The 13775-nt window shown below is 36.8% G+C and overlaps 1 protein-coding gene across 2 annotated transcripts in view; it reads right to left on the minus strand.

Moving 5' to 3' along the window:
* Positions 1–13775, minus strand: part of LOC107558564 (protein phosphatase 1 regulatory subunit 37-like) — a 37226-nt gene that overhangs the window by 9661 nt on the left and 13790 nt on the right. For both annotated transcript variants that reach the window (XM_016242221.1, XM_016242220.1), the window contains 3 exons: positions 8366–8463; positions 5669–5714; positions 2789–2889 (listed from right to left, as the gene is read on the minus strand). In XM_016242221.1, coding sequence (XP_016097707.1) covers positions 2789–2889; positions 5669–5714; positions 8366–8463 — 245 coding nt within the window. The remainder of the gene's footprint in view (positions 1–2788; positions 2890–5668; positions 5715–8365; positions 8464–13775) is intronic.

Raw genomic sequence — 13775 nt, forward strand, 5'->3', positions numbered from 1 at the left:
GACAGAGAGAGAGAGAGCGAGAGAGAGACAGAGAGAGAGACAGAGAAAGATCATGAGAAAGTCATGATCCACTTGAGCTCCTAAATTTTTTGCAATCTTTTGATCTCTAGAGTGAAACAGGCCTACATATATATATATATATATATATATTCGAGCTGTTAATCAATTAAACATTTTTAAATCTAATTAATTACACAATGTGGTGATTAATTACTCTGAGAAATTACCCACAAAAGTAATTTCATTTCAAAACATGAGACAAAATTCATACAGCTGCAACATCTTGATTTTTAGGGGCACATAACTGCATTTATGGACTATATGGTTGTTGCCCTGCATCATGTTTGTCAACAGTCAACCATATGAAATATAAGATGACGTACAGGTCTGGGGCGGGGCGGGTGCCTTAACTGTGTTAAAATACTGCAATTACGTTATTTTTCCATAACTAATTAAATTAACTCCTTAAACTGCCTGCCCTAATATTATATATATATATTTATATATATGTGTGTATGTGTGTGCGTGTGTGTGTGTGACCCTGGACCACCAGTCATAAGGGTAAATTTATATATCATCTGAAAGCTGAATAAATGAGCTTTCCGTTGATGTATGGTTTGTTAGGATAGGACAATATTTGTCTGAGATACAACTATTTGAAAATCTGGAATCTGAGGGTGCAAAAAAAATCTAAATATTGAGAAAATCATCTTTAAAGTTGTCCAAATGAAGTTCTTAGCAATGCATATTACTAAGTTTTGATATATTTACGGTAGGAAATTTACAAAATATCTTCATGGAACACGATTTTTACTTAATATCCTAATGATTTTTGGCATAAAAGAAAAATCTATAATTTTAACCCATACAATGTATTTTTGGCTATTGCTACAAATATCCCCCAGCGGTGGGTAATGTGGAACCAGAATGGTTTGGTTACTGGTGTTCTTCAAAATATCTTCTTTTGAGTTTAACAGAAAGAAAAAACTAATTTTTTGGGTGAACTATCCCTTTAAGAACTAAGTGTCAAATAGTTTAATCTGTAGTAAAATAAAAATGATTTCACATATTTCTTAAATAATGCTAAACATGTTGCACTATTCTGCACGGGGATTGCGCTTGTGACAGACCCACAGTCACGCTCCGCTGGCATACAGAATGAGGACAGAAGTGAAACGCAGCGGTGTTTGATTGGTCAGAGCTCTGCTGAGGAGCAGCGTATGGTGTTGAGCTCCAACCTGAACACACACACACACACACACACACACACACACACACACTGACTGCATACAAGAGCTCTCACAGAGGAGGAGGGACAGGCTCAATGTTTCTGGAGGAGCCAAAAACAAGAACAAGTACAAAGCAGTTCATAAAGAGGGTTTAAAGGTAAAGAAGATTAGAAGCAGCAGGAGTGCAACAAATACTTATAGACACAGAAAAACAACGAACATGCCGATTACAGCACTGCGGCTGGGGGACAAAAACCTGCCGTGGCCAAACAAACAACCAATAACACTTAAAGGAGTAGTTGGATTTAGGTAGGAGAAACTGATCCCAGCACAGTAGTTATGCGCAATAAAAATAAAATAAAATAAGTAGAAATTAAAATACAACAAATTTAAACACATTAAAATAAATATACATAAATGACTGCATACAAGAGCTCTCACAGAGGAGGAGGGACAGGCTCAATGTTTCTGGAGGAGTCAAAAACAAGAACAAGTACAAAGCAGTTCATAAAGAGGGTTTAAAGGTAAAGAAGATTAGAAGCAGCAGGAGTGCAACAAATACTTATAGACACAGAAAAACAACGAACATGCCGATTACAGCACTGCGGCTGGGGGACAAAAACCTGCCGTGGCCAAACAAACAACCAATAACACTTAAAGGAGTAGTTGGATTTAGGTAGGAGAAACTGATCCCAGCACAGTAGTTATGCGCAATAAAAATAAAATAAAATAAGTAGAAATTAAAATACAACAAATTTAAACACATTAAAATAAATATACATAAATGAAATAAACAAAAATAAATATAATAACATAACAAATAACAAATAGGCCTAGTAATGGTTAGAATGTGTACATCTTTTATTAAAAAAATTAAAATTAAAAATAAAATGAATTACATTAAAATAAATATAAATATAAATAAACTAAACAAATATATACATAAATGATGGTTGGAATGTGTGCAATGCATAGTACATCTTTTATTTAAAAAAAAAAATCTATAAATCCATCACATTAAAATAAATGTAAAAAAAATATAAATAAATGAAACAATAAATATATACATAAATAATAATGGTTAGAATATGTATACATCTTTTATTTATTTCAGAAGAGAGAAAAAAATCCAGTTTTCCATGACACTCCCTTAAGTTGTGTGTTTGTATACATGGAAGATGCTGAGATCCACCCTCCTTATGACGCATGTCAAGATTATAGCATTAAATCAAGCACAGTTAGCAGAGGCCTGGAGCGACCTTAAGTAACCAGACTGAATTAATGTCTCCTGATATCTGTGTTTATGTTGGACAAACACAAACCGTATCAGAACAGCACACATGTAGTCTGCACACAGACACATGCCTCAACCAAACACACTAAACAGATGAGTATTTTCATTGAGTAACGGCACTGATAAACGAAATCAGAGCGCTGCACTCGCCATAACAGAAGCTCAGGCAGTCTTAAAGGTGGAAAGAGAAAGAACAAGAATGACCCTGCCGTCATAAAGCTGGTCAGGAAATGAGACGAAAGAGGTAAAAAGGAGCGGCACTCACATCCTCGTCTAAGTTTGTCTGTTCCAGATCCAGCACTTTAAACTGCACCCTCTTAAAGATCTCCTCCAGAGATTCACATGATTTATAATCCAGCTTCTCGCCTACAGAGGAAAACACAGAGAGAGAGAAAGACAGAGATATTATATTTAACTTCTGCACTGATACGGCTCTTTATATGTTTTTATTTGGTACAAACACATCAAAGTCAAACGCGCAGTGATGATTTTTCTGCTAATTTCTTATGTACAGTAAACTTGAATCATCTGACGGTGAGATCAGCTCGTCTATGGACACACACCCATTAACAACACAAACCAGTCTTAACAGGTTGAACTCAACGGAGAACCTGTGTGTGTGTGTGTGTGTGTGTGTGTGTGTGTGTGTGTGAGAGTGAATGAAACATTCCCATGACTTATATGTTCCTAATTCATTAAATGTATATAATATACACAAAATTTTAAAGTTTGTGGTTGGTACAGTTTAAAATATATTATTATTTCGAAAAATATTATTACAATTTAAAATAGCTGTTTTCTATGTGAATTACTCCAGTCTTCAGTGTCACATGATCCTTCAGAAATCATTCTAATATGCTGATTTGCTGCTCAATAGTGATGTCTATTAGTGTCTTAGTGAACCGGTTGAACAAGTTCACCAAATCGGACTGAATCGTTTGAAACGGTTCGCATCTCCAGTAAGCATTAATCCACAAATTACTCAAGTTATTCACTTTTTTAACGTGGCTGACACTCCCCGAGTCGAAATAAACCAATATCCCGGAGTAATTCATTTACTCAAACAGTACACTGACTGAACTGCTGTGAAGAGAGAACTGAAGATGAACACGAGCAGAGCAGCATGTGTGCAGCGAGCCGGATAACGAACGTACGCGCCCACTGCTGGAGCGGTTCTCCTTCTCGAGTCAAGAACCGCTTGCATCGGTTTTCGGATCACCGGTACACTCAACCGAGAACCGTTTCTTTCGGACACGTCCGATTTGAGAACCGATGAGCTGATGATACTGCGCACGCGTGCCATTTTTCAAGAGGACGAAAAGCATGTTATCCAAGTATTTTGTTAAACATCAGAAAGTGTGATAATATAAATATATTTTATTTTACTTTTTTAAAAAAGGTGAATGTATCTAATCTGTGTACTTTGTTCAGTTGAAGATTCTGTTAGGTTATAGGCCAAAGGGTTTTTTTGGGAAGTTGGACAATAATTAAGACTCTATGTTTAATAGGAATAAGGGATGATTTATGAAATACCTGTACTGTATTTACAGTTAACGCAGACTTGAATGAAGGGCTATCTGGCGAAACGTAAATTTATTTAATAACAAATAAATCGCAATGGATTATGCATAGTAAGTGGATTATGGTTTCTGCACTGACGACAACTAATTTACTTTATATCTTCAAAACTTAAATCCTCGTATGCACATCACTGCCTGTTACTGTATTTGGGTGCTTAGTTGCAAAACTTAATTGTAAAATTTTCAGATCATGATTAGTGGTCGACCGATATTGTTTTTTTGACAGCCGATACCGATACCTTGGAAAGCAGGGTGGCCGATGGCCGATATAAAGCCGGTATAATTTTATTTATTTTAATTAATATTTAATACATTTAAAAATTATTTGAAAATGGATTAACAAATAAATATGATAAACATACTTATACTTTAGATGACAAAGTATTTTTCACAAATAAATAAATATTTAATAAAAAATATAATAAAAAAAAGGAAGTAAACACTGTAACCAACAGGGCACTCAGTATTCTGGGAAGTGTGTGTGCATTGGGTACAACGTACAGGATACAAATGCACACTTCACAAGATCTCACAACTAAGTTTGCAAGGTTTGTGTAATTAAATGTTCATTAGTCATTCAAAGATTTGTTTAAATGATATAAATGCATATTTGCTGAATGCTGACGGCAAACAAGAAGTATTATAATGTTTGCCTTTCTATTACTAATAATATAAAAGCAATCGTTATAATACTTTCTGTATACATTGTAATTCCTTTGTTTAACCGTTCTATCTGATTATTAGACCGAGAACTGTTAACAGCAACAACGAACAAGAGGGAGAACGTGAGCACTGTGTGCTCAGGCGCTGCCGCTCTCAGTGCCGTCAAAATAAAAGTCCCGCCTCGAACGCATCGGCCAAACAGGAAAACTTATCGGCCGATGCCAGTATTTAAAAAAAATGCCAAATATATCGGCCGATATATCGGCTACTAATCATGATTATGATGTTTTAACTGACTGAAGTTATGATTACTGACTTTATATATTTGAATGTGTATTTTCATCCCAGCCCGGGACGATAGACTTGATATCATCACGGATTATGTCATTACGTTAGGGCGTAAAATAACCGATAAACCGTTTTTTTGAAACGAACTGTCCGAAAGAACCGGTTCGTGGAAAAGAACCAGACTTCCCATCACTACTGCTCAAGAAACATTTCTGATTATTAGCAATGTTGAAAACAGTTGTGCTGCTTCATATTTTGTGATACATTTTCTTTTTCAGGATTCTTTGATGAATAGAAAGCTCAAAAGAACAGCATTTGTTAGAAAAATAAATCTTTCGTAATACTTTTAATAGCTTTTCTGTTGCTTTTGATCAATTTAATGCATCCTTGCTGAATGAGAATTAAATAAAAAACAATTGAGTTTCAGGATTTTTTTTTAATGCTGGTTCAAATATTTTAAGGAACATTTTAAAAACAAGAAAAACTCATATTTCCAAGACTTTTTATTATTTCATTAAACGTCTATGACTATTCCATATACAATTTTAAAATTCCCTGAACTTTCAATGACCGTGCAAACACTGAACATTGTGATAAGGAGATTTCCGGCTCACCTTTGAGTTCTAGGCACTCGTTTCGCTGTGTCAGGTCTTTTAAGTCCTATGGGAAAAATAAACAGAGAGAGTTAACTATTGAGAGATGAACATAATCGGACAGGTAGGCCATTGATATAACTCTAGTGTACAAAGTGTGTGGGGCAATGACAAGTGGTTTAAAAAAAACGCCAAACTCACAAAATTGTAAATCTACACCTGCACACATAAGACTCAAGAAATACACAGACGAATACACTGTGTGTGTGTGTGTGTGTGTGTGTGTTGGGAAAAATAAACAGAGAGAGTTAACTATTGAGAGATGAACATAATCGGACAGGTAGGTCATTGATATAACTCTAGTGTACAAAGTGTGGGGCAATGACAAGTGGTTTAAAAAAAACGCCAAACTCACAAAATTGTAAATCTACACCTGCACACATAAGACTCAAGAAATACACAGACGAATACACTGTGTGTGTGTGTGTGTGTGTGTGTCTGTGTGTTATAACATGTCTCCTGATTACCCCACACACTGAAACAAATGGACTAAGAGCTGAAAATCTGCCAGTGTAAATGCTGAATTCATAGCTTTGAAGGCTATGATGTCTGTGCTGTGAAACACCGTTCTCTGTGAAAAAACCTGTTCTCTGATCAGCCAAGAGTCAGACGCATTCAGAGTCAGCAACCTGACATTTAACGCTGCCATGAGCTTTCTAATGTAACTTCAATGAGCCTTGTGTTTCTGCTGTTACACAAGCGTCCATCTTTACTCACCAATCACAGACTTCACCACTCGTACTGAGGAGGAGGAGGGAAATTGCATTCAAATGTTACATTTACATTTAGTCATTTAGCAGACGCTTTTATCCAAAGCGACTTGCAAAAGAGGACAATAAAAGCATTCAAAACTAACAAAAGAGCAACAATATATAAGTGCAAATGACAAGTCTCGGTTAGCCTAACACAGTACACGCAGCAAGGTGTGTATATATATATATATATATAATATACACACACATACACACACAAAGAAAAACACGTAGATAGAATAGAAAAAATAGAAAGCTAGTGTTTGTTTTTTGTTTTTTTAATAAAAATAAATAAAAAAGATGATAAATATAGATAAAGTAGAATTAAAATAGAATAATGTTAGACTATAAATAATAAATGTATTTAACCCTCATGTTGCATTCCTCTCATTTTGACCCAGAGAGGATTTTAATGGATTTTAATGTTAATGTCATCTCATTGGACTCAAACGTACTGACACACAGGGTATAACTTCCCCAAAAATAAATGTACAATTTTTTTTATGATTTTTGTACTTTTTTTTTACCAACTTATTACATTTGTAAAACTGCTGATACATTTCTTGTTATGCTATATCACCAAATATTGGCTTAAATATTTTCAGCAATTTGTTTTCTTTCAGTTAGGACAGGTTTTGCATTTCTTTTTTGGAACTGACGGATCATAGTTTCATTGATCTGAGCTTATGCACGGCAGCTTTTGAGTGAACATTAACAAAATTATCCACAAATAATGCTTAATTCACTCAAAAACCGAGGTGCATGAGCTCAGATCAATGAGGCCTTTGATCAATCAGGTGGCTGAAATAAAAACTCACTTTCACGACTGACTTATTCAAACATACATTAAGACAATACATTAAAATAAAAACAGTAAAAATATAATAGATATGTAGTATAGTGCATATATTTAACAAAATGCTCCTCTAAAGTTAACTTCTTCTAGCTGACTAACGAGTTTATAGACAGTGAAAGGCTTTCCTGAGGTTAATGCATTTCACTTGAACTGTAGCGGCTAAACTTTACGTCACATTGAAGAGCATCAAAATCACATATGTGACCCTGGACCACAAAACCAGTCATAAAGGTCAATTTCTCGAAATTGAGATGTATACATCCTCTGAAAGCTGAATAAATAAGCTTTCCATTGATGTAAGGTTTGTTAGGATCGGACAATATTTGGCTGAGATACAACTATTTGAAAATCTGGAATCTGAGGGAGCAAAAAAAAAAATTAAAATACTGAGAAAATCGTCTTTAAAGTTATCCAAATGAAGTTCTTAGCAATGCATATTACTAATCAAAAATTACGTTTTGAGATATTTACGGTAGGGCATTTACAAAATATCTTCATGGAACACAATCTTTACTTAATATCCTAATGATTTTTGGCATAAAAGAAAAATCTATAAGTTTAACCCATACAATGTATTGTTGGCTATTGCTACAAATATCCCCCAGCGACTTAACACTGCTTTTGTGTTCCAGGGTCACATTTATTGTTTGAATTTAGTTATTAAATAGACAGAATTTGAGAGCCCAGACTTTTTCCCTATCAAAGCGCAAAGCTTGTAAGTTTTGTTCACGCATTAATGGAAACCAGTATAGAGAAAGACCTCAGTTCACCAAAGTAAAGATCGATTTAAAATCGAGAAATCAATATTGTCAAGCCTCGACAGAGCTGACATGTTAACCTGTTGTAGCCGCTAACACAGTCAAAACACGCCATCGGAGAAACGCTAATTAGCGTCACGTTTCAGTCAATGATTTCAGCCCTCCAAGACCGTTTCATTTTAATTTTCAGACGAATATTTTTGTTGCATCACTAGTCTTGAACGCAGGACTGAAGAATCTCCATGATGTTTTTGCAGATGTGAGAGACTGCATGAATAAATGTGTCCGTTACCTGTATCTGCTTGAGCACTTTAGGGATTGGTTTGCAGTTGAGCTTCTGGCATGCTTGTCTGTAGGCATTCAGAATCTCCTCCACCGTCACATTCTGGGCTGCAGAGACAAAAAAAAAAACACACAAACACAAGGTCAAAGGTCATGCAGAAATATACTACACCGCATATGCAACAGCTGATTGGATGGAACCAGTCCTCTATGGCATGAAATTAAAGCCAGACTCTGGCTCATCTCATTCTCTATGTTTGGAACAGCAATTGCTCCTACGATGCCTTAAAATACTGCCTTTGTAGGTTCTGTGACAAGGAAGAGTTTGAACAATGTAAGCGAGTGAAAGGGATCGTCCTCACCGAGTCTTTGGGGAGACTGAGAGAAGTCTGTGTACACTGTGATTCTTGAGCGCTCTCAGTAGGCCCTTTGTGTATCACATAAACACACACACTCAAAGTACCAAGCGGTCTAGACCTTCTAAGCGCTGTCCACAGTCATATGACTACATTCAGACTTATTGTTTTGTGGTGACACACACACACACAAGCACGCACACACACACACACGCACGCACACGCACGCACACGCACGCACACGCACGCACACGCACGCACACGCACGCACACGCACGCACACGCACGCACACGCACGCACACGCACGCACACGCACGCACACGCACGCACACGCACGCACGCACACACACGCACACACACGCACACACACAGTGCAGGATGGTTTAAGGCAAAACAAAAATAGAATTTTCACCCGAGTGTTTATGTAAACCAGCTGTGCATGCTGTTGATTACCAATTATTTTAATATGACAATAATTTCGACCCGTCCCTCTTTGTGTACAAACAAACGGCATGCATGTTTACGGTGAACACAATCACAATGTAAGCTTTGCAGGCCTGAGGATTCACTAGGAAATGCGTGTTTCAGTGCTTACTTTTCTGCATGAAATGTATGAGTATCTGCTTTTGCGTCGACAACAATTTTTGGAGCTGCATGTGAACAATGATCCACAGAGAGTTACATCCATCTTCCATGTCTCTTCTGGTCTTTGCAGATATTTTAATTCACTTGAACCACGTACCAATTTTAAGATGACATGACTTTAAAGACTGATTATAACTTTTTGTTTAATAAGGAAATTATTGAAATTGGATTTCATGCTGAATTCAAGAAATGGTCAGACTATCAAAGCAGTGCGATGTTAGCATATTTTAAATGTTTATTTATTGTAAAATGTAAAATGTTAATTATTGTAATAGGCAAACGTGGATTCTGCTTGTTTATACACACTCCGACAGCAACTCGCATGTGGTATATGGTCATTAGGTTAAAGAAAACTTGAAATATTCCTTATTTCTGATGAAAAGTAAAAGTTTGTGCGCACACAAACAGTGCAGTGGGCCGCTGACTAGAGATGATGTGCTGGGTTGATGACTCTAACGATAAGCACCTGATTGGATGCAATCTGTCCACGCTTGCTATCATCTAATAAGCGGCAGACTAATCACGACCACCATCACTAACATGGGCTATAAATATAAACCAATACATGAAGGAATGAGACGATTCAGCTCAACGTGCATCATGAGTCTTTCTTCTTCTCCTCCGGCAGTCTAATTAAACTTAAGTCTGCTCTAAAAGATTTCCGATGGCTCTTTCTCTATGAGCGGATATCTGGAACGCATTCTGGCGCTTCAGCAAAACATCTTTAATCCGGTCTACATCTGTAGTATCCAATATGTAAGCAATACCAAAGCGATGCCCAATAATTAAAACGCATTGTATAAAAGTTTGCCACCTGTGACGATCATCCATTGTTTATGCACACATTTGCTGTAACCTTAACCATTAACAGCAGACATCTGACAAAATTAAGTGGTTAAGTTTACCGTTGTCAACAAAAGCGTAAAAAATTGACACAAAGCAGCATTTGTACTGTGATGGCTCACAGTCCGATCAGATTGAGCTCCGTCAACCAGTCACAACACATTCAAGGAAAACGAGGCCTTTTGAGTGCATTTAGTACAGCTAACCTCAGAGATCATCACAGGAAATAATCACCACTAGTGAACATTGCTCTTCGTGAAAGTGGTTAATATTTAACAGTTCACTCATATGGTTTTATCAGCAATGCAATGAGCATGTGTTAGTTCAGAGGAAGCCAAGGGGACCGTGGTCCTGATCGTCATTGTCTTGTGTATTACGTGGCTACAAATGAATAGATAAATGAAAGAAGTTGGATAAATGTAATTATGTGAGAAGACTGTGGAGTGTTATGAGAGACACAAAACTAGCAAAGTTACGCTGGGAATCAGTTATCTGGGGGAAAGTTCAGTTCAGGAGTTTTGTGCTCATTACAGCCAAACATTTTAACCCCAGAAGACTTCGAATGACCAATAATAATCACAATAGAATAAGCCAAGAGGCCGCATGTGTCGCATGTACACTATTTAGTATAGAGTTTGATGTGTGTGATTTCTGCACCATTCATTTCATTGCAAAAATGATTGTTTTCAAACACTCCTGTTGTCTTCTATGATTAGTGCAAACAGAAAGTCTGACTCAATCTCACACCATTGGTTAAGCCAATTATAGCGGTCTCTGCATTTTCAATTTGGACAGGAGAAAGTATTTGAATAAAAAAATTAATTCATAAATAACCTTACATGTCAAACATGAACTTCAGGTCTATGGTTGTTTAATTTGGACAGATTCTCCTTTTTATTAAACAAACAATTCTGTTTTTTTTTTTCATATGGACAAATTCCTTTCTTTATTGTCACCATTAGGGATGTAACGATGCACCACAAGTTTTATGTAGTATAGTTTCACAAAACTAAAGTCTGTTCTGTTTTTGTTTTAAATTTTGAAATTATATAATCTAATTTAGATTAAATACAGCTCCTGCAGCATCTTTGTAACTTTGGATCGTGATTAAAATGCAGTGGTTGCCTCTCATTTTAAAAAGAAAGAGCACAGGAATAGCCTTAGTTTGTTTATATTGAGAGATCACTTTTATTTGCAATATTTATTTATTTGATTTGGGATTTTAAATATTCAATTTAGTTTTGTTTTTCGACATATTTCACTTTCACAAAGAAATATACAGCATTTTGTCTGAGAAATAATAAAAGGACACCTTTTCATTTATTTGTCTTAAATCTAATTTTGTTAAAAAAAAGAAAAGAAAAACATGAGAAAATTGTATCATGAAATCAGTATCATGAATCATATCGCATCGTGAATTGAGTGAATAATTACATCCCTAGTCATGCAGGAAATCTATTGTATTTTTTCCCAAATTCGGTTTCATTTTGCTAAAATTTTATTTTTTCTGTTCTAATTTTTCTTGATTCCTTTTTTTTTTCTTTGTATTTTTTTCTGGATTCCGTTTTAATGGTTGAATTAAATGTCAGTAATCAGAACGCATGCCTAATCAACTGAATTCAAAAAACTTTAAATTCAATCACAATAATTTATTCATTTATTAATATTTTTACAATAATAACAACATTCTGAACATGCTGACGTTTTGCACATTAATATTCACAGAGAGCTGATATAAAAGCCCCACTTTTGATTTATTCATCAGATTTTCCAAATTCCGGACAAATTATACTGTAAATTCTATTTTCGTGAATGGATTCCGTGATTCTGACCTGCATCATGGAAATCATAGAGCCTTACATTTGTGACATAACCACTAAAAAAAAGGTGTAAAAGATGCTGACCATCCATTTCCAGTTTATGTGTGTGTGTTTTATGGACACGGGGGCCGTGTAAGTCTGAGCAGGGCACTGAACGTCCTCCATGTGCTGTGTACAGCATGTCCTTGGAAAAGCATTAGCTTTTTAGTCTCAGCGTGGGTAAACATTCCCAGAGAGAAAAAGACAGAGGCAGACTTGGGAAAGCAGTACCAAACACTCCTTAATATTTCCAAATGCACACAGATTAATGCCATCTCTTTTCACATGTTGACAGCTGAAGCCTTCAGCAGGGTCACAGAAGGCAGAGCAGCGCTGGCATTGAGTATTAGATAAAATCATAAAATCCATGCCATGAAGTGTCTTCAAAGAAGAGAAAAGCAGGCATGTTTTTAAAGGTCCCATATTGTCAAAACTGACATTTCCTGGCTTTTTCATGATAACTGAGGTCTAGGTGCTATGTAACTACCATATACGTTTCATCCACAGTCAAATGCACACAGCCTGCATAAAGTAGCTGTGATTTTTCACGAACCGTTGTGACTTCCGTAAAAAAGGTGACGTCAGAACTACTCAGTCACCGCCTTCAGTCACCACCCCGAGCACCGCCCACAGTCCCACTCTTCATTTTGCCAAACCCCCAGACAACATCGCGTCCATGCCATTGCTGAGCAACAACAACACAGAAACATGTCGAGAAAACACTGTTCAGTCTGGATGTCAGAGGAAACTACATCATTGCACAGTAGGGCTGTGACGGTCGCCGTGACAACCGCGTCAACCGTAGTGCACGTGACATCACACACTCTATAACAAGCATAATACAAAGTTTTGTATACAAGTGTAATAATAGTAACAGTTGCAAATTGTTTTATTTAGACTACAAGTCTACGCTAATTCACAAACCGCCATACACGGCGTTTGATCCTTTAGATTGGCAGGTTTGAGCGCAGGAAAATACGGTACAAAATACAGAAACCAAATACTACATCGCCAATCTGGAATCCTTTCCATTCATGTCACCCATCCGCATTTGTACAAGTGTCTTCAAGTTCACGTGATCGCAAACGCTCGGCTGGTCAGATTACCATTCTGAAACATCCTGTTGTAAGCGCGTTCGAGGAGGTGGCTGGTTGTCGCCTGTCGTCGCCGATTCGGGGTCTGAGTTCGGCTCAAACATGTAAGGCCGGACTACATTTCCCTCAGCAGTGACCATCATTACCGGTGTTTCTATTGACCTTACTTGTGAGTATCACCAATCCACAGCAGGCTACAGCATACATGACCCTAGTTACCTGTGGTTGGCCTGGCCGTGCGTCACTCAGAAAACAACAGGCCAATCAGAAGAGAGGCTCATGAATATTAATTAGACAGACCATGGTTTTTGGTACTTATACCGCAAATATATTTTCTTACGGACATCAAGACTTAAAATAAAACTCCAGAAATGTGTAAAATATGTAATCTTTAAGTGCAGCCTTCATTTTTTTTTACCAAATTTTCACAGATATTTGGACACACCATCTGGGTAAGGTTTCATAACCTGAAAAAATATCCATAAGCGTGTGTATGTGTTTACCACTTCCAGGTTCCAGATCTACTAATGGCGCTTTTCCACTGCGTGGTACGACTCGGCTCGGCTCAGTTCGGCACGGTTTGCGTTTCCACTGCAGTTCAGTACCGCTTTAGAGTGGGCGG

The sequence above is a fragment of the Sinocyclocheilus grahami genome, unplaced genomic scaffold (genome assembly GCF_001515645.1).
Source record: "Sinocyclocheilus grahami isolate Dianchi unplaced genomic scaffold, SAMN03320097.WGS_v1.1 scaffold649.1, whole genome shotgun sequence".
NCBI lineage: Eukaryota > Metazoa > Chordata > Actinopteri > Cypriniformes > Cyprinidae > Sinocyclocheilus > Sinocyclocheilus grahami.